General features: G+C 44.6%; 1 protein-coding gene across 1 annotated transcript in view; it reads left to right on the plus strand.

Moving 5' to 3' along the window:
* The first annotated feature begins 6046 nt into the window (after positions 1–6046).
* Ptprt (protein tyrosine phosphatase receptor type T) overlaps positions 6047–24759 on the plus strand; it is a 784117-nt gene continuing 765404 nt past the window's right edge. The window contains exons 1-2 of the mRNA XM_042055120.1: positions 6047–6170; positions 7189–7314. Of these exons, the coding sequence (XP_041911054.1) occupies positions 6047–6170; positions 7189–7314 (250 nt within the window). The remainder of the gene's footprint in view (positions 6171–7188; positions 7315–24759) is intronic.

Genomic DNA, 24759 nt, shown 5'->3' on the forward strand with positions numbered 1-24759 from the left:
TATAAAACATTCTACTAATTGGATTTGTTAAAGCAAATAAATCAAACACTAATTGGAACGTGCCCTGCCATTATTTTTGCTTACTGAATTAGATATAATGGTGTGAAGGCCTTCTTATCATATTTGTGCACTTATTTAAACACCCCCCTGGCACACACTTTTGCAAATTCAATTAGATATTCAAAAAAGAAATTCAATTTATGCAAGGCTGGTTTACATTCATTCCGGGGGCAAGACTGCACTCCCCACGATACGCTGCTCACGATTAATAAGCCCTACTTAGATCCTGCCCAGCCTTCAGAGCATCTGTCTGCACGAGGGTAGAATCTCAATGACTCGGGGGCTGGAGCTCTTTAGAATGTGTGTGTCCGTAGAACAAGGCTTGCTTCCTGGGCCTGCAAACTGTGCTTGCTCGGGCCCCAGCTGCTGGCTGACAGCACAGCTATTACCCTCTCGATTTCTTTATTTTACAGCATGGTATTCTATATTGTAGTTTTGTGTTGGCCTCACAGTGTTTATAGCCGGACCTTGGAGTCTGCCTTGGTTGGCAGACATAGCGTGATTAAATTCAGCTCTGCCCTCCCTCTGATACTACATATGTCTTCTGCTCTGGCCTCGGTTTTCTAGTCTGGGTATAGTGGCAATGTCAGTGTCTCACCCAGGAGGTGTTTTTCTGAGTCAGGGGCTCACTCAGGTGGTCCCTTTTCCCAGAGCCAGGCGTGTGATATCAGAAAACAGCGGGTATGTCTCTCCATTTCCCAGGGAGAGGAAGAATCAGTCTCTAAGAAATGGGGATTGAGTGTCAGAAATCACATTGCATCAGACACTTGAGTGATGATGGGTGGTACTCTATTGGCACTCAGTGATCGTGCTAGCGTTGGGAATGTCCATTACACCGAATTAGGATTGTGGTCTGCACCTCAAGCCTGAGTCTTCCCTGGCTTTTCAATAGCCCATGAGTAACAGGTTTTGCATTTTTAAATGGCTAGGATGATAAAGGAATGTTATCTTGTGATAAGCAGTTTATATGCAGTTTTAGATCCAGGAAGTGCTAGGCATGGTGGTTCACACCTTGGGAAGCAGGAGTATGGGGGACGATTATGCATTTGAGGTTAGCCTGAATTATCTAACAAGAACCTTCTCCAGTAGAACAAGGTCATTATTTTATTTATTTATTTACTTACTTACTTTATTTATTTAGAAGCACAGCTGTGCTCATTCTTTACACGTTATGCCACCAAACTATAGTGCCTTGCTTAGCATTAGCAACAGAGCTCGGGGCCACTGTGATAAGCAGAACCATGAGGTAGCCCCAAAGATTCCTGACTTGCTCAAGAATCTGCATCCTGTAGAGTCCCCACCCCCTACATGGCAGATCACATATAGTGTGCTTGTCCCACGCCTTGGTTATGTTAGTGGTGAAGGTGAGAAAGTGTCATATGTAGCTAAGGTCCCAAATCACTTGAGCACAGTTAGTTCTAAGTGATATTCTTGGATAGATCCTGCTTTAAGGAAGAGGTTGCCACAGAAGGCTCATGCTGGGGCCACGTGGTCAGGAATTCTGGGTAGCATCTGTGGGCTAAGAATGGCTGCTGGTGTAGCTATCAAGAAAAACAGGACCTCTGTTGTCTGAGATTTCTGTCCTGCCCAGTTCCTGCAGTCATTAAGTCCCACAGAATTGAGGATTAGCACATGGTAGGCTTGCAGCGGCGAGTTATTTGGGAGCAGAGGACATGAAAACTGGCTCAGGACCATCAACCAGTTCTGTTTAAAAAGACATGTTAATTGCTATGGTGACCTAGTCTAATGGGTAAGTGTGTGTGTGGACTGAGCTAGTCTGGGTTCAAAGTCAAGCTTTGCCACTTGAGATTATTGTGATCTTGGGCAACATTTTTGGAGTATTCTATATGTTAGTTTCTTCATGCATGTCATGGTCATCAGTGATCATGTCTAGCTCATGCATTGGCTGTGATAATTAAGTGACTGTTATAGATAACCAGCACCATGCTTGGCACAGAGTGCTGTCTATATTCTCATCCCTCAGAATGGCATCCTTATGTTAACCATTCCTTGACCCTAGAGCATTGCCGGTTGGAGTTGAGTCCTTAGCAGGCTCTCCCCACACCTGTTGCTGCAATTCTAATTTCTCTTATCCTAATTTATACAAATTAATATGAAGGGGCGTGGTCGACCGGTATTTAGAATTAACCAGACCAGCTCCAAACAATGAATATAGTTTAATAATAGGAAAACAGAGAGACTCACACAACCAGAGTTCCGTGAGCACCACGCACGGCCGAGCGCTGAGCCAGAGAGAGCTTAAACAAGGGGCCTGCAAGCATTCCCCTTCCTTCTTCCCTCGCCCCAGACGGCCACACCCTAGCCAAATGTGATTGGCTGAGCTTCCCCATCATCAATATAAATCTAATTTATCATATGCTGTCTGTCCCGCCATCCTCACCTTCTCTCTTCCAAGGCGGCCTTATGGTTTCTCATTAGTTCACTAGTTGACTTCTCTTTTCACTCAAGTTCAAGTCTCAACCTTTGCAAAATTGGGATAAATACTCTTAAAAGTCCCAGCCTGAACACTGAGCCCTCAGTCCCTCCCCTCATGAAAGGTTCACTGAGTTCTCTGTGACCCCCCAAGAGAAAGGCATAGATGGACTACATTCCCCGGTGAGGGTGTCAATCTGGCACTTTGCCACGAATAAGGTTCATTTTAATGTATTCAGCTACTCTTTGAATAAAGTCAAGCCCACGCTGTGGCTCGACTTTGGCAGAGACTCCCATGGCCTACATATGTTCTCTTGGATCTTTGGAGCCTGCGACTGGAAAGATATCACCCTGTGACCTCAGATGTCTCACATCCTGTGACACCAGAGGCGTCCTCTGAGCGCCCCAAGCGTGACACTCTGTGGGTTCCTAGTACGTTCTGTTCTAGCTACACAGACTAGGCAGGGTAGGAAGCGTCCCTTTGCCTCCCCCATGCCAGGTCGCCTCAGTTTCTGGTCGTGTTTGTCAACACTGTGAGTTACTCCACCAGCAGTACTGATCACGCGGAAGGAAACTGAAGGCGAATCTCTCTACCTTTTTAAAAATAATTTTCCTCTCTCATGTTTGCCCTGGTTTCCTATCTTCACCTCGCTTCGTGGCTGGATATTAAAGGCACTGCTTTCTATTCTCAAAGAAGCAGGATGAGGCTCAGAGTCTGAATATGGAGTATTCTAAAAGAGGCTGTGCCGGAGCATTGGAGAGCTTTGGTTCCAGGACGCCAGGGCGAACATCCCGCTTCCTCTTCTTCATGTGTTTGAGCTGCTTCTAGGGGGTCGGTGAGGCTGCATCTGTAAGATGGGGTAGACACAGCAGCAGGGTGAAAATAGTGTAGGTAATGGCTGATCGTAAATGGCTGTTAATAAAAAGGACTGTCGCTGTGGTTGTTGCTAGCTGATGTCATGCTTTTTCCCCGGCTGGGTAAGTCCCTTGGGAGTTCTGCCACGAGGTTCCATGTAGAAAGGTCGAGAGCAATGCTTCTTTCCCAGAGCAAGAACTGACAGATGACAATCCCTGGGCAGAACATAGCCTGCCTCCATTATTATATATGAAGTTTTAAGGGAATGTAGCCACACCGGCTTGTTTCCGTATTGGCCATGGTTTCTTTTGCGTTGCTAGGGCAGGGCTTAGCAGCTGTGACAGAGACTGTGTAGCCACAAAGCTAAAGAGATTTGCTATTTGGCCCTTTGTAGAAAAGTTTGCTGAACCCTGTCTTTGAGAAGGGGGTTGGGGTTTTCTGTTTCCGTATGCAGACAGATTTACATAGACATCAGCACAGTTCACATACAGTGCCTGGCACCCAGCAGAAGGTAACAAATCTCCCGTCCCTCTTCTGAACTTAATTCTGCTCTGGAACACATAGGATCATATCTGAGAAATGCAGAGGCAGGCACATTTATATTTTTATTGAATTCTATTCCTCTCTCATTTCCAAAAGAAGAGCTCATGTTTAAAAAAAATTCTGATTGGCACTATAAACCTTATTTATGCTTTAATGTCTCCTAAAGTATGTAGCCCACACTATTTTTACTCCCTTACAGATGCTGATATGCTATACATTACCAAATCCAAATGGATTTTCAAAATCCAATTTCCTTGCTCCAGTCTTCCGTTTCTCTGTTGACTTTTTATGTTTGACTTGCATCAGAGCGTCTGGGGCTTCTGCCACATTTTGACCTCGACCTGTCCAGTGAAATAGCTCAAGAGGAGAGTCCTCGGGTGGTGGCTGCCCTTCCCTGTCCTCCTGTGGCTCTGTGAGTCTCCATCCGGCTTGATGGTGGCTTCTGGAAGCAGTCTGAACTAGTTCTTGGGGTGGGAGTGGAGACGAAGGTGCTATTTCCTCCCCAAACGATTGTGCTATGGTTGACATCAGTTACCTGACACTGCGTGCTCCTTATGTCTGAATGAGGTCAGTGTCCAAATGAGTTTTCTTTAGGGATTCTTTCCAATCATATATCTTCCTTAAGTGACCTACCACAAATACCTTATAGAGATTGCTAGGCCTTTCGTGTTATGGTCTCTAGGGAAGATAGGTAGATGTCATTTTTGAATGATCAGCATTACCTACAAAAGTCTTAAGGTCTTGGGGCTTGGATCAGCATTTCTTGCAGTGCATTTGGGAGAGTTTAGATTTCTTCTCTTCTTCTTTCCTGTTGACTCCTAGTGTTCATGGCACTATGGCTCGAGACAGAGTATGGTGCTGCCTTTGCTTGTTCTAGTAAGCTCCTCTTGTATGAACATTCCACTGTCGCTCCTTCTGTCTTTGAATGCTACCGTCTGCAGCCCTGGCCACCAAAGGCCTTTGCAGCATCAGAGAAGCTGGGAAGGACAGCGTGTCCGGGGTGCTTTCTGTGTGTAGCCCCTGTCTCTGAGAGGTTGTCATGGTGGAGGGTCATCGTAGTGAAGGTCTGCTTCCAGTTAATGCTGAGAAATCTTGGACCACTCCAACTTCGCAATTCTCTCACCCACTCCCAACCGTGGCATCTGGAGCACACACTTACATTTGCAGTCATTCCTTAACTTGCTTATTTGTTGCGGTCTGCCTCACTATTCTTCCGACATCTCTCTGGCAAGCCCCGTGTAGTCAGTGCCAGCACTATATCTAATCTTCAGCAAGGGACTTTGTTGAATTAGCAAAGAACTACAGTAAAGCAAATATTTCTTCTCTCCACCAGTCCACCAGTCACGTCCTACCCTCTTCTTATCAAAGAAGTTCCCCACTGGCCTTACTGCAGATTTCAGGTTTTTTTTTTTTTTGTTGTGTTTCTTGGACCTCTTTACCTTTCTGTTCCTCTCAAGATGTTTGTGTTTGTGTGGCTCCTTTTTTTTTTTATTTAATGCAAAGCACTCCTCAACTCCTGCCCCGCCAGAATGGGACCAGCCCTCTATTGCTGAGCCCAGCATTCACCGGGGTACTGTCAGAACCTGCTCAAGTGACTATAACAGAATACTTTAATCTGGGTGATTTATGAACAAAAATAAAAAAAAAAAAACCTTGTTCCCAATTCTGGAGGTTTAGACGTCTGCAACAGGACAGCAGCTGACGCGGGGCCCAACGACAGCCCGTTCTCCTCAGCTGCCTCCTTTCGTCTTGTTTACATGTCAGTCCTTTTGTTTACCTCACAGAACAACAGGTTTCCTTACGACGTTTTCACCTGTACTTTGTTTCCATCGGTTTCCTCCCCACCCCCTCTCCCCCTCTCCTCTTCCTCTTCCTCTCCTGTCATCCTTTCGTGTTGCTTTCATGTCATATGAATTCTATTGTCCTCTTCTTGGCCTTCCTCCTGCAAAGCTCACTTGGCAGAAGGAGTGAGTGTGCTCCCCAGGGCCTCTTTCATCAGGACACGAAGCTCCTACCTGAGAGCCAAACCCTCATAACCCAATCGCCTCCTAAAAATCCCTCCTCTTAATCCCACTTACTAGGGGGTGAGTTCCAGCGTAGGAACTGGAAAAGGACACAGGCTCAAGGCCTGCAGTGGATGGGGCTCAGCTTATGATGGGGACAAATGGGTGTTTGGAGGGGGGCAGGGTGCTGAACACCACGGAGACAACACAGGGACGAGATGGACTAGAATGGGAATGGGTGTGGACCACGAGCCAGGAGGCCACAGCAGGCTCAGGTCAGCAGGTGCTAGCTCCTTCTGTGGACCAGCCTGTGCTCCTTTTGTGATATCCGTCCTCTGGCCTTCTGCCTGTGAAGATGCTCTTCTCTTGCTGAGCCCTGTTAACTCTCTCCTTTACAGTAGTGGGCTCCCGTGTCTCTGGTCACAGCAGCTCTCCTAGTTGGAGCCTCCATTCTAATCTTTTATCCCATTCAATGTCACCTTGAATGGACTTACAACCCAAATATGTGCTGTTTATCCTTGCCAATATGAAACAGACACAGTATAATGTCAAATCATGGATGGCTTGAACTTTAGGGGAGAATCTAGAAACCCGCACTGTTGACTTTCTCGTCTTTCCCAATGCATGGTTGTCTAATTCTTTACCACTTTGTTCTTCCAACTCCACGAAGCATGGGTTTTCAGTCTGCTTTTACAGGGAAGAAGGTGAGGGGTGGTCCAGAGTGTATTCTGTGTTTACCTTTCATAGTCACCCCTTACCTAGAGCTGGAAGCCATGTCAGAGGCATGTCCTGGCATTCCTTGTCCCTACTCAGAATGAGATGTTCCTATTTATATTCTCAGGAAGTCAGACTGAAATCAATGTAACTAGCCTTATTAACTTTCTTAAATGAGGGAGGGGTCACCAATGCCAGAAACTTTTCTGGGATCACCAAGGCAAATATAAAAATCTAGTTTGCCTGTTGCCTGCTTTTGGTTCTTTCCCTCCCTCCCTCCCTCCCCCCCCCTCTCTCTCGCTCTCTCTCTCTCCCCCTCCCCTTTCCCCTCCACCTCTCCCCCTCCCTCTCCTTCCTTCCCTTCCTACCTCCTTCCTTTCTTTTGTTGGTTTCTTTTCTTTTCTTTCTTCTCCTCTTCCTTCTCTTTCTTTTTTCTCCTATTTTATTTTGGTTATTTTTCCTCTGACACCTCTCTAGAGTTTAAGATTCAAAGCTGTAAATGAAGAACTGGTGTGGAAAGGGTAACTAGCCAAGCTTCATGCATGGGGCTGTACTTACTCATCTCTCTTTTGTCTGCAGGTGGCTGTTCCTTTGATGAGCACTACAGCAACTGTGGGTATAGCGTGGCTCTGGGCACCAATGGGTTTACCTGGGAGCAGATTAACACATGGGAGAAGCCAATGCTGGACCCAGCTGTGCCTACAGGTATGTGACCTATCATGTTTGGGGCTGAGATGGAGGTGGCTGGCTTTTTACAGTGGCTCATGGGGGAAGGACCTTTTTATGGATTGAGGTGAGAGAATAGTAGGTTACTATGTAAATAGTGAATTGCCCGTCTTTGTTCAGGCAAGGCTAAGTGAGTTCTTTAGAATGGAGCGATAATTACAGACCATCAGGATCCAGAGACCTTTGGGATTATTTTTACTCAGAGATTTTTAAGCTCTGTCTATGCACAGGGTATCACTGAGTTTTGCTGTGGGGTCTGATGGTAATGACATTTTAGAAAAAGATGAGATTGCTCTTTTTCTCTATAAGCATGAGTTGTACACATCAGGACGTTCCCACTGTTAAATTATTATAGCTTTGGTGACTGTCCTAACATCTAAAATACCAGGCTTATTTAACCTGTAATGTAAAGTCTTGATGGATTCCTGCATGAGGCAGGCCTGTGGGAGAGGTGAACCTGCTGGGTTTTAGGGATGTATTTGGAGGAGGATTACACATACTCAAAGAGAATCCTGTCAGAGTTGGTGAATCGGGCAGGGCATAGGAGTAAGATTGCTTGGTGATGCGAGCTAGGAAGTCCTACATCCCTGTGAAGGTGAAGGTCATCCTTTTGTACAGTAGGAAAGCCAATTGGATATAGGACATGAGAGGACGTTGTCTGTGGAGACTTCCTGGCCAGTGACTCCATGTGGCTCACACATTGTCTTATATTGCACCAGCCCCTCAGCCCTCCCTGAGGCTCACCCTGTTCTTCTCTGCTAGTTCAACCTGTCCTTAAGCACTAGAGTTCTTTGGGCTTGTTCTGTACTTTCCTCGTGGATGGCTTCTCCAACACCATTGCTTCAGGTTCTATCTGAGCACAGATGTGCCAGCATCTGTGACTCCCACTGCTATGCCCTCTTGGTCAATTCTAGGGAGAGAGTTTCTGAGATATCAGTAAGTGGAGACAGAGGAGATTCTCAGAAGAATCTAGGGGCAGAAGTGTCTTCTCTGACTTTGAGCTTGACTCCAAAGCAGGAGACCCCTGGCTGGATTTGCATGGTTTCTACGAAGGCTTGTGTCATGTCTGTTTCTCAGGAGGGTCTTGAGTTCAAGGCTATCTCAAAAGGAAAGAAACAAGCCTGAAGTACTGACTAAAGCAGCATGGGAAAACTGTATCTTTTGCCTCCTTGTGGTTTTTAGTAATGCTGACTTCATTTCTGTAGTATCCCAGTCATTTGTTCCATTAGGATCCCAAAAGCTAAAACACTTGTGCTTAATTAATTAATTAACTAATTCCAGTTCTGGCATAGAACTCACTATGTAGATCAGACTGCTGTTGAATTCACAGGACTCAATCTGCCTCTGCCTCTTGAGTGCTGGCATTAACAGTGTGTGTCACCAATCCCTACATGTTCTCTGCTCTCTTGGCCATCTTTGAGACTGATCAAATTTGGATCTTATAGTGCATGCATGTGTGTGCATATATGTATGCATGTGTGCATGTGTGTATGGGTGATGGGTGTGCATGCATCCGTGTGTGTATGCATCAGTGTGTAAATGTATATATACGTGACTGTTAAGTGCATTTATGTGTGCATTTGTATGCATCCATGTGTGTGAGTGTGTGTGTGTATTCATGAATATACATGTGTTTTCTGTATATCTTTAGCCCACTCAAAATCATGTAGTGTCTCATAATCCAACATTTTCAAAATTAGCCTTCCTTCCTTCCTTCCTTCCCCCACTCCCTCCCTCCTTTCCTTCTTTCTTTTCTTTTTGAGATAACAGAACTTAAGACTGCCCTCCAAAGTGTTGGGATTACAAGTGTCTACCAATATGTCTAGCTATAAGTGAACTCTTAATTCACCCTTTCCCCTTCCATGTCTATGAACTCTCTGGAATGATTCAGAAGCCAGTGGCTATATTTGTCTTCCCTGTTTCCTGTGTGATAGTCTCTTCATCCTAATGTCTCCCCAATTCTGAATTCATCATAGGTATGCCTGGTTTCTTTGCCTAGACTCTCATTCTTCTGGTGCAGATCACCTCTGCCTCTCTTTTGGGAACCTGGGGACCTTTGTTCTGGTTCTTTGAGTCATTCTTTTGAATTCAGTCTGTACAGAAGCCAAAGAGATTCTGGTGGGATACGGGGCTGTCCATTCCCTTGCCCCTTCATCCTTCTGCAGTTTCTCTCTTGAAGATTTTGAGGTCTCCTGCTGCTCTGACATGACAGATTCCTGCTGTCCCCTCAAGACCCTGACAGCTTATCCTGCTTCAGCTTCTACCCTGACCATTTCTGCTTCCCCTGTGTTGCTTCACATGGGCTCCCGTCGGTTGCTCTCAAACTCTGACTCCCCTGCCTCAGGAGCTCACACACGACGCTCCCGGGAAGCCCTTCCCTCTAGTCTGCCCTGACGTTGTGACTTCTTCCCATTCAGTCTGGGGTGGCTCTTGGTAAAGATCCCCACATTGTGACTAACGTCCCTCAGATGAGAAATCCACATGACTGAGGACCACAGTAGCCTTGTTCACAGCTGCATTGTCGGCAGCTGCGGGATGTGGTGTGACAGATGGAGCATCCATGGCACAGTGTGCTGGAAGAGGGCACGGATCGGGCCACGTACTGAAGTGGTTAGTAACAAAGATGTGAGCTACAGTTTAGAGGCCTTTGGCACTCTTCTTCCTGATCACCTGCTTATCCCAATCGCGTGTCCTTCCTATTATCCTTCCCATTTTACAGAGAAGAAAACCAAGGTTCTGGGCAGCAACCTGGCAAGATGGATGCCTCCTCCTCCCCCCACTTTCCCTCCCTGAGGCATGATGATTACTTCTAATCTTAATTTTCTCAGCCCCTTATTACAGCAGAGTGTCATTTCGTAAATATTGGATCATGCTAATACAGTCTTCTGAGCATTCCTAATAGAGGCATTTGATAGTGATCGCTGAAATGAGTCTGTCAGGGGCGCCTCTGTGTGCTGCTCAGGCTGAGAGGCATGGATGCGAATTTGGATGAGGGGAGAAACTGTTCTTACAGGCAGCGGCTGGAATCTTATCCTGTTCTGTGGTCCAGTACTTTCCATCTCTTTGGAAATCTAGCTTGAGTCTGTTTATTCAGATGCCCCTTGCTGTTTATTGATCCCCTCTGGGCAACAAGCTCTGTGTCATACTTGGCCTGAATGGATAGGATCATGTCATTTTGGAGCTTAATCTCTTTAGTGGCTTGGCCTTTAAGTGGACTATGATCCACACACTGTGAGACCTATCCAGTCCTGGGCCATCTAATGCCGTCTTTTTTCAAACGCCATTCCTTACCTCTCAGGGCTCCAGATACCCTGGCTGACCTGGTGATCGGACATGTCACACTCTTTCCTGGCATAGGAACTTCAGACATGCTCCTCTGCTCACTGGAATGCCCTTCTCTATCATTTATCACCTTCTTCAAGTCTCAGCTCATGCAGTTTCCCATAGACACTTCCACCACTGAAGGAAGTTTCCTTGGGTGTCTGATTGTCGCCTCCAGTTCTTTGCTTTCAAAGCCCTTGTTATATAGACCCAATGTTAGCTTCGCAACAGCTGTGGGAAAACACCCAGGAGAACCAACGTAAAGGAAGAAACATTTATTAGGGCTCAGGGCAAGGTGAAGTGGATCCATGGCTTTGGACCAGAGGTAGGTCTAGCAGGAGGGTGTGAGACAGAGGATACCTTCCCGCTTGGAGTCCAGGAAGCAAGGAGACAGAGAGAAGAAGTCACATGTTCAGTGATGTTTGTCCCTCAGTCTGGCTCAGCTTTCTCAGTTCCCCTTATTTTCCAGTAGGCCATTCAATGGTTAATCTATCATCCAATGGTTAATCTATCATTCAATGGTTAATCTATCATTCAATGGTTAATCTATCATTCAATGGTTAATCTATCATTCAATAGACGGATCCCTTGGGTGGAGCCCCTTGTGGTTCAGTCACTTCTCCAAATTCCCACTTCTGAATGTTGCAGTGGAGACCAAGTCTTCACACGTGGGCCTTCTAGAGACATTTCAGATTCAAACCATAGCACACATGACAGAGGAGCTCCTTCCAGTCTTGTGCCAGAGCGGAGTGATGCTGGCACCTGGATGCTCCTGTCCCAGTTTGCTCACTTCTCACTGGAAGATCCGCGTGAGAGCTCTCTGGAGATGGCTGGGTGAGTGTGAATGGTCAGCCTCGGTGGGCCTCAGGCAGTGTTAGCGGCCCCAGACTCTTTCCTTGCTCTTGAACCCTATGGGAATCTAGGCGTGGGACCACCTGAGGTCCCGTGCCTCCCTCAAGCTCACTGGTACCCAATGCTACTTCCCAAGGGGGAGACTTTTAGCAGCTGCTCTGGCGTGAGTCACACAGGCAAGAGAAGCTTCTCCCTTCCCAGAATGCACTGCCTGTAGTTCAGCTCCCCGAATCCAGTACTGTCCCCCCATCACACTCTTCCCCACCTTCTCCATGGAGAAGTCTTTGGGCCAGCATTCCAGGCTTCAGACCTGCTTTCCAGGCATCGTGTCTGTGGCTCCATCACAGAGGAATAGAGTAAGGCTCGCAACACCCACAAACCCTCTCTAGGGCTCTGTCTTATCTAACTGTAGCTGCCACAGATCCTTAACGCTTGGCATGAACTAAAGGTTTCCACACAGTGGTCCAGAGATTTATCCAGAGGGAGGGGCATAACAATGCATGTGTTGTGGGTGCCGTGTGTGGGGGGGGGAGGGGCTGACATGAGTGCACTCGCATCAGTCGGTACATTGGGATGGTATGTGTCCACATGCTTGGGTGTGCCTCTGAAGGTCAGTCTTGGGTATCTTCCTCAGTTGCCCTCTACTTTGTTTTTTACAGAGGATCTTTCTCCTTTACCCGGCCAGCAAGCCTCAGCCATCTCCTTTTGTCTACCTCCCCAGGGCCAAAATTCTACACGCATGCTAACACACTGAGCTTCTTCATGTGCTTCTAGAGCTCTGTCTCAGGACCTCATGCTGGCACGGCCAGTTGTTTACCCACGGAGCTACATCTCCAGGCACACGGTGTGTGACTCTCAGGTCACACGTCTGTGTGTACAAGAAATTCTTCATTTCTCATCTTTACATCACCTTAGCTTTGACTCTGATCCCACAGGGAGCTGAGATCATAAGTTTTACTCGTTTATTCTGTGACTATCTTGAGACTTATGCTGGTCATTATGAGTTCATCAGGAAGTCTTCTGCTACCTCCCCCTAAATCCCTTTGTGCTGGTTTGAATAAGTATGGCCCCCATAGACTCATGTGTTTGAATGTTTGGTGACAGGAAGTGGCAGTATGAGGAGGTGTGGTCTTGTTGGAGTAGTTGTGGGCTTGTTGTAGGAAGTGTGTCACTGTGAGGGTAGGCTTTGAGGTCTCATATGCTCAAACTACACTCAATGGGGCACACAGTCTCCTTCTGCCTGTGGATCAAGATGTAGAACTCTCAGCTCCTTCTCCAGCGCCATGTCTGCATGCATGCCACCATGCTTCCCTCCGTGATGACAATGGACTAAACCTCTGAAATTGTAAGCCAGCCCCGATTACGTATTTTCCTTTGTAATAGTTGCTGTGGTCATGGTGTCTCTTCACAGTCATAGAAACAAACCCAAACTAAGACACCCTTCCCTATTCTGCTTCTTTCTGAGGCTGGGAGCCTTTTGCTGGGCCTAGCTGGCCCTGGTTCCCACTCATCATCCTGTCTTTGGCCTTTCCAGCAAGTGCTTCTGCAAAGCAGGGTGGTCCAGCAAGTTCTTCTCTTCCGGGATGGGAAACCTCCTCCCTCCCCTGCTTGCCTCCCCCCAAATGCAGCCTTCTGTCCCAGCCTTTCTATAGCCCATGGCAAACTCTGCACAGTAACTTTAAACTTTTGAGAACCGGAGGAATGAAGAAAGCAACTCTGACTTTAAGTAGCTTCTCTCTGGACCACACACATCCAGGGAGAACAGAGAGATACCAAGTTTAGTATTTGCCTGTATAGAATGTTGGAAAGGACAGGAGCTGGAGATAATACAGGAAGAACATGAGACACCCTGCAACCAGCCCACTCCTACCCATCAGTCTCTCCCATGGGAGTAGACACAGCTTCCACCATAGCTCTGGGTTCCCTTTCATGCCCTTGACCTCTTAGGCCACCTGTCTCCACTTTTCTGCTAATATTTATGGAGGACTTCCATCAGTTATGGACTGGACTGTGCCTCTTTAGAGGACATGTAGAAGTTCTAAATGCTGGTACTTGTGCACTTGACCTTGTTTGGAAATGATTTGGAGTCCTCATTTCCCCGACTTCCTTAAGATGAAGACATACTGGTTATACGGGGTGTCAGTCTAAAATGGCAAATAGGAGGTCTAGTTAGGGTTTCTATTGTTGTGAGAAAACAGTATGATCAAAAGAAACTTGCAGAGGAGAGGGTTACTTTATCTTACAACACTCGGGTTGCTGTTCTTCACTGAGGGAAGTCAGAGGAACTCATGGCCAGAACCTAGAGGCAGGAATGGAAGCAGAAGCCCTGGCAACCCTACTCAGCGACTTGCTTCTCATGGCTTACTCGCCTGCCTTATTAAACCATCCAGTGCCACCTGCCTTGGGTGGCAACTCCTATAATGGGTTGAGCCTTCCCACATCAATCAGTAACTGAGAAAATGTCCCAGAGGTTTGCCCATTGGCTAATCTTGCGGAGGCATTTTCTCAATTGTGGTTTCCTACTTTCAGATATGTCCCAGTTAGTGTCAAGTTGACAAAACCCAACCAGCTCATGGGGCAGAGACACACAGATACCCAGGGGAAAAGGTCACGTGAAGATAAAGGCAGATATTGGAGTAATGCATCTACTAACCAAAGAAGGCCAATGGTGACCGGCAAAAGGCAGGGCCTAGCCAATGTAGAAAAGGCTGCCTTCCTGGAGCCTTTAGTGAGAACATGGTTCAGTGTGATTCTGAACTTTTGGCCTCCAGATCTGGGATAGGTTTTTCTTGTCTTCAGTTACCAGTTTGTGGTAGTTAAGAAAGTTGAAGTCCAGTTGATCCCACATCAGTGCCCCTGCCCAGCCTCCCTGCCCAGGACACCTTTTCCACACAGGAATTTATCCAAGGGCATTGGAAATGCTAGGAGCTGGTATTTACTTTGTGCCTCCTCTAACCAAGAATTGGATTAGGCATTTTCCCACACACTATTTGATCTACTTTTCAACATCTCCCAGGAGTTCCGTGATACTGTTGCCTCTTTATCTTGGAGTGTACTAGGTCCCAGAGAACTAAGTAACTGGTCCAAGATCACGTGATCTCCACAGCAGGGGAGGCAGGCTTGGAATCCTGACCAGTGAAATATAAATTGTGTGCATGTTTCTGTCATCAACTGAGTATCTTTTAAAATGATTTCTATTTGCAGTGTGATTTATGATGGCAAAAACAATGCATATTCATGCAGGGGAATATACACAATAGACACAGCTACAGAGAACAAAGTAGAAGTCATGCATGCATACAAATACACATAAATATGTTTCTTCGTATGCTTTTTGAAAAGCGTTTTCCCATATCATTAAATATTTCTCAAATCATGTTTTCTAAAAGCTTCAGGGTTTTCCATTCCAACGGCTGCTCCACAGTTTATTTAACAACCCAGGCTTATTGCATATTTAAGTTCCTTGTATTTACGTCTAAGCCACATTGCAGACACTCTTTGTGTGCATACACCAGTGTAATCTTCTCCAGTAGGACTTTCCAAACTTGCTTTCAGTGGGATATGTTTCTGTGTTCCCTCATGTACCCCCAAACCAGAATGGTTGCTCATTATTTTTAAGATATGGGGAAGAACACGATCCCCATGTCAAACCTGGTTGGGAAAATGCTTTGTAAATTCTAAAGCAGCAGAGGAGTTGGGAGCTGATGGCAGTCTGCTCAGAGTAACGGAGTAGCTCATGGTTTGAATGCTAGAAGGATGGAGGTTCTCCTCAGTGTTTTAGAAGGAATTATTTATGCCAAGATGGGTGTCACCTATACAGAGCATCTTGGGATCGCCAGCATTGATTAGATGGATTGCAGGTTTGTTCATGGTCTGTGTGCTAAGCTAGATTTTGTTAATTTGCAGACAAGGTCAACATCCTACTTGTATCTGTCACTGCAATGCTGGGATTTAACATGTAATTATCAAATTAATTATGTGTAATTGTGCATGTATATATGAGTGTGTGTGCATGTGAGCATGCATGCATGCATGTGTGTGTGGTTGTGTATGTATGTGTGTGCATATATAAACATGTGTGCATGCATGTATGTGTGTATGTGCCTGCCTATGTGTGTGTGTGTGTGTGTGCATTTATGAACTTGCCTGTATGTGCATATGTATTTGTAGGGACATGGGGTATCTTTTGGGATTGATCACTGCTCTCTGCTTTAATTGCTGAGGCAGAGCTCTTGCTGAATCCAGAGCTCACCGGTTTTGCTAGACTAGTCATCCAGCATGCCTGGGAATGACCCTTCTTCGTCTCCCATTTGTGACTCTCAGGACCATAGGTTACTGCTGTGCCTGTTATATGGATGTTGGAGACCCAGCCTCCAGTCCTCATGGAAATGCAGCAAGTACCTCGACCACCGAGTCGTCTCTCCCCTGCAGTATTACATTGTGTGTGTGTGTGTGTGTGTGTGTGTGTGTGTGTGTGTGTGTGTTTGCCATGGTAGGGCTGTTGAGGAACAGTTTCCACAGTTGAATCTCTCCTTCTACTATGGGTTCTTATGAACTCAGATCATTGGGCTTGCATAACAAGCTTTAACTCACTGAGCCCTACCACTGGCCCAGGTGTTTTCATGATATAACTCTGGCATGCACCCTAAAGACTAGCTTCTTCTACCTTTTCAACCCCTTCCTTCCTTCCTTCCTTCCTTCCTTCCTTCCTTCCTTCTTTCCTTCCTTTCTTCCTCCCTCCCTCCCTCCCTTCTTCCCTCCCTCCCTGCCTCCCTCCTTCCGTCCTTTCTTCCTCCCTCCCTCCCTTCCTCCATCCATCCACCCATCCACCCACCTATCTATCTATCTATCTATCTATCTATCTATCTATCTATCTATCTTCTCTGTGTCTGGTTATGGAAGACCATCTTGCTAGGTAATTTTAGCAATCTCCCATTGAAATGAACCTTGGTAAATTATAGAGCTAGACACTCAAGTACCAACTAACAGTCTGAGATTGCTTCACAGGTAACCTGGATGCAGCCATCTGGAGTCTCCTGCCATGGATTTTCATTTAGGAGTTCTTGAACAGCATCCAGAGCTTGAGAGTTGGGTGTCATGGGAGAGTGGTAGTACCTGACCACAGTGCTGGAACTAAAAGATGTTGCTTACTGGCCAGCCAGAACTGCTTTATAGTCTGCTTTTCAAAAGATTAGTCTTTATGACATTTAACAGCACTCTTTGAGAACATTCCTAGTTTTGAGAAAGATAATCACAGTTGACTTTTCTTGTTAGCTGCAAGCCCTATGTGTCATACCATCGTGTCTTTGCTATACTTACTGAGCCATTTGGCTAGCGAATACATCATGTCCAACTTCTCCTCTCAGAGCCCACTTCTTCCGGAAGGCTTGCCTGGACTCTTCTAATCACTTTTTTCCTCCATTGTGCTTCCGTTGTTGAGTTTATCACTGGATGTTGTATCTGGTGCCACACTAGGGCTGAGAGCCTCTTCAAGACCTGGATGATGTTCATGTTTCCAGCATTGAGCACATGGTGGTGCACACATGGACTCCCTGCATAGTGGGATATTAGTGGAGTTGAGAGGAAGTGATTTCAGAAGCATTTTCAGCTCTGATGTTTTCATATTCTCAGAAGCCCTGTGGCCTTAACAGTTTGAGTGTGTACTGTTTGCTGGATGAGGTTGTACTGAGGAGCATCAAATGGTTTATCCTTGAAGGTCATTTGGGGCTTGTTTTCTGTTGTTCCTTGAATTCGTAGACTAGGTAAAAGAATTTTGGGGATACTCCCTTCCATCATACAGAAGTGGGACAAACACTCAGAATGGTGGGGAGTGGAATTTAGGAGGGACTCTCTGGGGGAAAGCTTTGTACATCCCAATCTCATTTATTGTTCCTTTCAAAGTATTAATGCTAAAATGGCCCAGATACATGATCTTTATCCTAATATCACTAATAATATCCCTTATCCTAACATCATTTTTAATATCACTCACTACTGATTGGTTCAAAACTCCATCTTCCTAGATTTCCATTCAGTTTTTCTTCCATTTGTCTTCCGTCATTAATGATAAAATATTGCATATTAATTCTTTTAACAATGACTGGTTTGTACATATATATTAATTCTTTCTTGTTCTTGTCTCATCTGATCCAAATATCACTATTTACAGATCAGCATGTGTTGAAAGAGAAAAGGAAAAGGGAGAAGGAAAGAGAATAAGAGAAAAAAGGAAACTGGGTGCTAAATGACAGAAGATGAAGAGAAGACAGAGAGAGCATAGATGTACAGTAATTATAAATATACAGATACATATATATTATAAAGATTACTATAATTGTCCTGATCATAGGGGAGTGGTATTTATATAATAGTTATCTTGCAGCAGGGTGCTATACTAAGCAGATTAAAGACATTCACCAATGTAATCTCTAAAATATTCTTCTTAAGTACATATTATTATCTACATCTTAAAAATGAGGAGAGTCAGGCACAGAAAGCTTAAATGGCTCATCTAGAGTCACCACTGACATGTGCTTGAGCAAGGATTCATCCTCAGGAAGTCTGGGTGGGTTCATCCTCAGGAACTCTAGGGATACAGATTCCAACTACTTCTGAAGTCCCCTGACCGATCTGTCATCCATCTCTTCTCCCACTACTGTATGCAGATTCAACTGACCCTCCAAGATGACCTGCTGTCCTATTGGGTAGATGAGACATTATTTATGTGCTAGGGTACTAGTTAAATCAACCCAGTACCAAAGAAAACGGCAGCAGAGAACAATGCATAAAGGTGCCAGGCTTCCAACACAGACAGAAGACAGCCCTTGTCTCATATGGCTCTCAGAAAATTGCTTACGAAGCATCTCATCTTATGAGATGGTCTCCTGTGTACCTGGGACTCCACAATTAATTGGGAAAACTGCATTAGCCTGTGATGACCCCAATCAGTGCTAGTTTGGGATGTTTATAGGGATCACAGAATTGGTAGAAAAAAATGGGCAGGAAATTGAATGCAGGTTTAGTAATTATAGCAGCGGATGTGACTGTGTAATAAGGACGGCGAGCTGTTGTTACAAAGTGTCCTAAGGATTGCTTCGAGCAGCAAGAAAGCATCCTGCAGTGTTCAGAATGCGCATCTGCTAGATAAACAGGGTAACACATCTGTTTTAGCGTACAGGTGGGTGGCTATTTTAATATGTGGGTTTCTAGTGACATCATACCTGGATTCCAGATGTGTCACATGCTCAGCAGTATATGGGAGAGTTTTAATCTTCAGTCCCCCACTCCCCGCCCCATCCAGGTCCAAGGTCTGGTCCTCAGCATCGGGTTAATGGGAGTTGGTGGAACCTTCAGTGGGAAAAGCTAGGAAGTGGTCTTAGGGTGTTGGAGGCCTGTCCTTGAAGTGGGACCTCAGTCTTCATCTTCTCTTCCTCTTTCTGTTTTCTCCTCCCCTTCTCTTCTTTACCTCCTTCTCTTTTTCTTCCTCCTCTCTTTCTCTTCCCTCTCTTCCTCTGTCCTCCTCTTCCTTCTCCACCCCCCTCTTCTTTTCCTTTAAACTTCCTGGAACACAAGGTTTTGCCTCTTCATGTGCTCCCTGCCACACGTACTGCCTCACTGTAGGCCCGAAGCAACAGGAACAATTTAATACACAGACTGAAACCTCTAAAATTCTTATGCCTGAGCCGGGCGGTGGTGGTGCACGCCTTTAATCCCAGCACTCGGGAGGCAGAGGCAGGCGGATCTCTGTGAGTTCGAGACCAGCCTGGTCTACAAGAGCTAGTTCCAGGACAGGCTCCAAAGCCACAGAGAAACCCTGTCTCGAAAAAACCAAAAAAAAAAAAAAAAAAAAAAAAAAAAAAAAAAAAAAAAAAAAAGTAAAATTCTTATGCCCAATACACGTGTCCTCTGTAGAAGCACATTCATCTCAGGTATTGGTTGAAGCAGCAGAGAGGTAACTGAGACAGTAGAATTAGAATTAAGAATTATATGCATGTGTCATTTGGATATTTCAGTGGTGGACTCTGATGTCCAGAACGCATATGGACAGTTTTTAATAAAGAATTAAAAAATCAAGACTGAACAGGTGGCTCAGCAGTTAAGATCGCTGGCTGCTCTTCTAGAGGTTCTGGGTTCCATTCCCAATACCCACATGGCAACCTACACCCATCTATAACTCCAGTTCCAGGACAGCCTCTTCTGGCATCTCTGGGCACCAGGTCCATTGTGTACAGACAGACAGACAGAACACCCATTCATCTGAAATAATACATTTTTAAAAAGAATATTATAAATGTTGAGACTGCAACAACCAACATTCTTCCCCTAAATATGTATATTATTTGATGATCAATAGTCTAAGTTGTTTGTGTGTTATTATTTAATATCTCAGCAACACTGATAACTGAATATTATTTCTCTTATTATACAAATGAAGGAACGTTATCTAATACCCTGAAATATTTGAAATAGAGGAGCTGGGATTTGAGTCTCTGCATTATGACTCCAGATATTTTGCACCACAATTAGTTTTTCAACCAATAAGTAATTTTATGAAATATGTTTTTGTTAGGATTGTTTCGAAATCAGTTATCCCATGGAACTGAGGTTGGCCTTTTGTTCAGAATCCTGCCTTGGTTTTGCTGAGTGCTGGGATAGGCAACTGAGTGAGGTGGGCACAACTATCTCTAGTTTCATTTATGTGTTTAATATTTATAATTAAATACTAAGTATAAAAATAGAGATGTGCTAGATGGTGTGGCACATACCTTTAATCCCAGCATGCGGGAGGCAGAAGCAGGCAGATCTCTGTGACTTCGAGGCCAGCCTGATCTACAAGAGCTAGTTCCAGGACAGGCTCGACAAATGAGAGAGAGAGAGAGAGAGAGAGAGAGAGAGAGAGAGAGAGAGAGAGAGAGAGAGAGAGAGAGAGAGAACTAATTTATACACCTAAAAATTTATATATTAAGTTAAATTTTTGTAGGCTTCTCACTGAAATGGAAAGAATGGTTTACTGAAAATGTTTTTTTTTTCACATTAAGATAAACATGTGTGGTCTGTGTATTTCCTAGTGGGTGTGTGCATATGTGCATTTGAGTTTGCATGTGAATGGAGGCCAGAGGTTGATACAGGGTGTCTTTTTTTAGTTGCTTTCCACCTTTGTTTTTTTTTTTTTTTTTTTTTTTTTTTTTTTTTTTTTTTTTTTTTTGAGACAGTGTCCTTCATTAAACCCAAATCTCAACAATTCAGCCATGTTAGCTGGTTTGTGGGCTCTAGGGATTCTCCTGTCTCTAGTAACAGCCCTGTGGTTACAAACACATGGTGCCATATCCAGATTTTTATCCGGGTGCTAGGGACTAGAACTCAGGTCCTTATGCTCGCATGCAGCAAATACTTTATTCCAAGAATGGTTAAGTCTGATTTAATGATTAGGGTTGATTCTGCCAGTTTGTGGAGTTGACTACATCTGTCAAGGTGGAAATGTGGGTATGATGAGCTTAACTTCTGCTCAGTTAAGCATCATGGGAGCAGCCATGTCCCAGACACTCCCTGAACAGGATGAGGGAGAGATGAGCTTCCCTGGGCCCTCCAGCCTCTTGCTGCTTTGACTGCACTGTTCTCAGGACAACCTGTTGACAGCCATGACTGAGCATCCCTCTAGTCCTGTGACTTCTGCCCTGTGTTAGGTGCTGTTCTTATTGACTGTTTACATGACAGGACTGCCATTCTAGAGTCCAGGATCCCTTTGAGTGAACCTTCCCTTCTGAGTGGATACACTATATTTCCTATCAAGGAGGCAGCTTTCTTAAAGCTTTGGAAGTGATAGTGATTTGAATTATCATTGTAATTACTGAGAGATTTGGTAAGAAAAGAAAATTGCTTAGTAGAAATAGAGTAGTTTCTTTGAATTTAGTGAACGTAAGACGGCTGAGGCATCTCTATAAAACATAGTCCAATAATCTGGAAAATTCAATAGTCAATTGCCGTCTCATTTGGGGCTATCCTGGACCTGAACATAGATAGAATGTAGGAGCCATAGTTACATGGGCAACCAAGTATTGAAATATGGCTAGTCTTAATACATCTAAAATATACACCTGTTTCAAAGGTTTCATCATCAAAAGAGGACATAAAACATTCTATGTGGGGATTTTCATGTCAGTTATGTGTTCCAATGAGTTTAGATATTTGGGGTTTGGCAAAATTATTAAAATTGATCATACACATTTTTAACCTTTTAGATATGGCAACTAAAAGTGTTTAAAATTTCATAGGTGGTTCTCATCATATTTCTCTTGGCCCGTCCTGCCATGGATTGTTGGAATTTATTGTGCCAACTGTCCTTTTGCCCACGGGGATGTTTCACTTTGAGGATGATAACAGCTGGTGTGTATTGGGCACTTATTATATACCAGGCTGTTTAAATGTTTCCACTGGGTGGATCATAGAAACCCAGTGTTGCTTAGTTACTCTTCTGATTTCCCCCTCTCACAGATGCAGAAATTGAGGTACAGAGCGATTAAACATCTTTCCCTTAGTCACAGAAGGAGCAAAGGATTGGAACCAAAGCCTGTTCAGTGGCTCCTACTGATACCTTTCAAGGCTCTTGCTTTCTTCAGAACGCCCTAAGATTTCTGTTCCTCCTTTGCTGTGCCTACTCACTCTCCGGTTCTCAGTTTTCCCACCAAGAAGTGAACTGGCCATCCCTCAGAACCTTTTAGTTGTTTTCTTCCTGCATGTGTGCATTGTGTGCATGCATGCATGTGCATGCACATGCAGGCATGTCTATGCACATTTATGTCTAGGCTGCGGATCTTTCACTTAGCCTTGACATTCTTTGAACGAGACAAGGAGATGTCTGTGTATCTGTTATGCTCTGCAACTCTCTAGAGCCAGTAAGCAGCTTTCTCTGTTCCTCCTCCTACTGCTTCTGTGTAATTAGCTCTGTGTTTGGTCCTAGCTCTGCTATTAACCTGCTTTGTAACTTTCAGACATGCATTGCTCTTATCTGTGCCTTATCTACCATTACGAATCAAAACAGAAGCCTTGTTCTTCTGGCCTGGCATTCTTTGATTTGTAACTGAGGGATGAAGGAACTGGAACATTGTAAGTGAGGGAATTCAGTGATTCCTGTGTAAAATAAAACATTGTGAGAAATCTTGCGGCCCTCACCCATCCATCCCCCTGTCATTCATCGGTCAGGTAGGACAGGTGCCTCTGATTCTCTGACAGGAGAATTTGTCTTCATGAGTGCTTGGAGACCCAGCTCTTTCGAGACAATCTGTCCCCGAGAACTGAGGCTTGCACATTAATATAAATCCCCCAGGTAAGCATACAGTATTTACTAGGTTCCCAGGTACCCACCAAGTTACAGGTCTCTACTGTGTGCCTCAGGAAGGACAGAGGACTGCTTCAGAATTCATTTTTTTCAGGACAGTACTCATTGACATTGATTCATTTCATCAGAATGATAGAAAGTCCTCCATTCTTTTAGTGTTGGTGAGGTGTGTCTGTAACTTTAGTACCTGAAGGCAGAGGTAGAAGGACTGAGAATTTGAGACCAGTTTGGTCTACATTGTGAGTTCAAGCCCAGCCTGGGGAACATAGAAAGGGCTCATGTAATAAAAAATGACCACATTTTTTAAAAATATCTTCCGTCACAGAGTGTTGACACCACTCAGTGCTAGCTTTCGGTTGAGGAAGCAACCATGCTTCAAACCACCCTCAAGTCTTTGAAAAATTGCTTCCTTTCCTAAGTATTGTGTTTCACATTAAGAAATCAAGTTACACTTTCTCAGAATTCAAAACATTATTTGTCACCAGTGAAACAACATATAAAAGCTTGGGCCAAGCCTGAGTTTTCTGTGCCCTTTAAGAGTCTTGGCGGTTTCTAAGATTAAAGGAAGACTTTGGGCACCAAGAACAATCGAGAGCCAGAGCTGGAGCAAGAAAACCTGTTAAACACGTCAGTTTGGAATTAGGTAAGAAAACCAAAGCTGCCATAGGTATTTTTGGTAGGAATGGGTTTTGTAGAAAGTATCAGATGGCTAAAATACCTTTGAAACCATCATTTATGTGGTTAGTGGTCATCCACAGGAGGTTTAGACTCTGCAATGGGGAAGGACAATTTCTTCAACAAATGGTATGGGATAAACAGACATCTAAATGAAGAACATTGAAACTTTACCTTAATGCCACACACACACAACATTAGCTAAAATGTCATTAGATACTTACCTATAAAACATTGGGTTATGAGACTTAAAGAATATATGGGAGGAAGCTTCATGACTTGGCCAGTGGATTTTTGATATGACATTAAAAGCATAAGGGTTTTTAGCAAAAATAGTCACATGGTACTACATCAAACTAGAAAGCGTGCGCGCGAGAGAGAACAACATTGGAAAAGAAACTCACAGAATGGAGGAAAATGTTCTCAAACCACAGCTAATAAGGGGTTACTGCTGGAAACTATGGCCACTCCTCACAACTCAACAACACAACAAGGTATTGAGTAAAAGCTGGACAAAGACTTTGGACAGACAGTTCTCTAAGAAAAACATACAATTAGCAATAGACATATGAGTATCACTAACAATTAGATCAATTTAAATCCAAACATCAACAAAGCATTACCTTGCATTTATTTGGATGACTTCATAAAATGAAAATCCGAACAACTGAAGGTAGCCAAGGCCAATGGCCTGGATTTGGAGGAGTTGTGAGCACTGGGCTGTAGGTGGGAGTATAAAATGGCACAGCAGCTGGACAAACAAGAAAATCAAACGGAGCCACACATGATGCGGCAACCCCCTTTCTAGCTGCGTGTCTTCAAGAACTGTGAGCAGGACCTTGAAGAGATAGGCATGCGTGCGTCCATGTTCCTTTCGGTATTGTTCGTATCGTCAGTATCATAGCCAAGAGGCAGGAACATCTCAGGCAGCCATCAACAGCTGAGTGGTTGAGAAAGGATGGCTTCTTTTCTCTTTGCCACTCAAAGAGACATTTTATTGAATCAATTCATTATTTCATAGTTTCACACGCGTATATAGTGCATTCTATTATTCTGACCACCCCCCCCATCCTCTCTTATCTCCCTTATCACCCCTAATTCTTCCCCCTCTTCTGTACAGGCTCCTTTCCTTCACTCGTGACTTTTTGTTTTCTTTTGAGACCCTCTGATTTTTAACCAGAACAGTCCATGAGCAGATGCTATATATATTCAAGGGAATATTATTCAGCCTTCAGAAGGAT

This window comes from Arvicola amphibius, chromosome 5 (assembly GCF_903992535.2).
Source record: "Arvicola amphibius chromosome 5, mArvAmp1.2, whole genome shotgun sequence".
Classification (NCBI taxonomy): Eukaryota; Metazoa; Chordata; class Mammalia; order Rodentia; family Cricetidae; genus Arvicola; species Arvicola amphibius.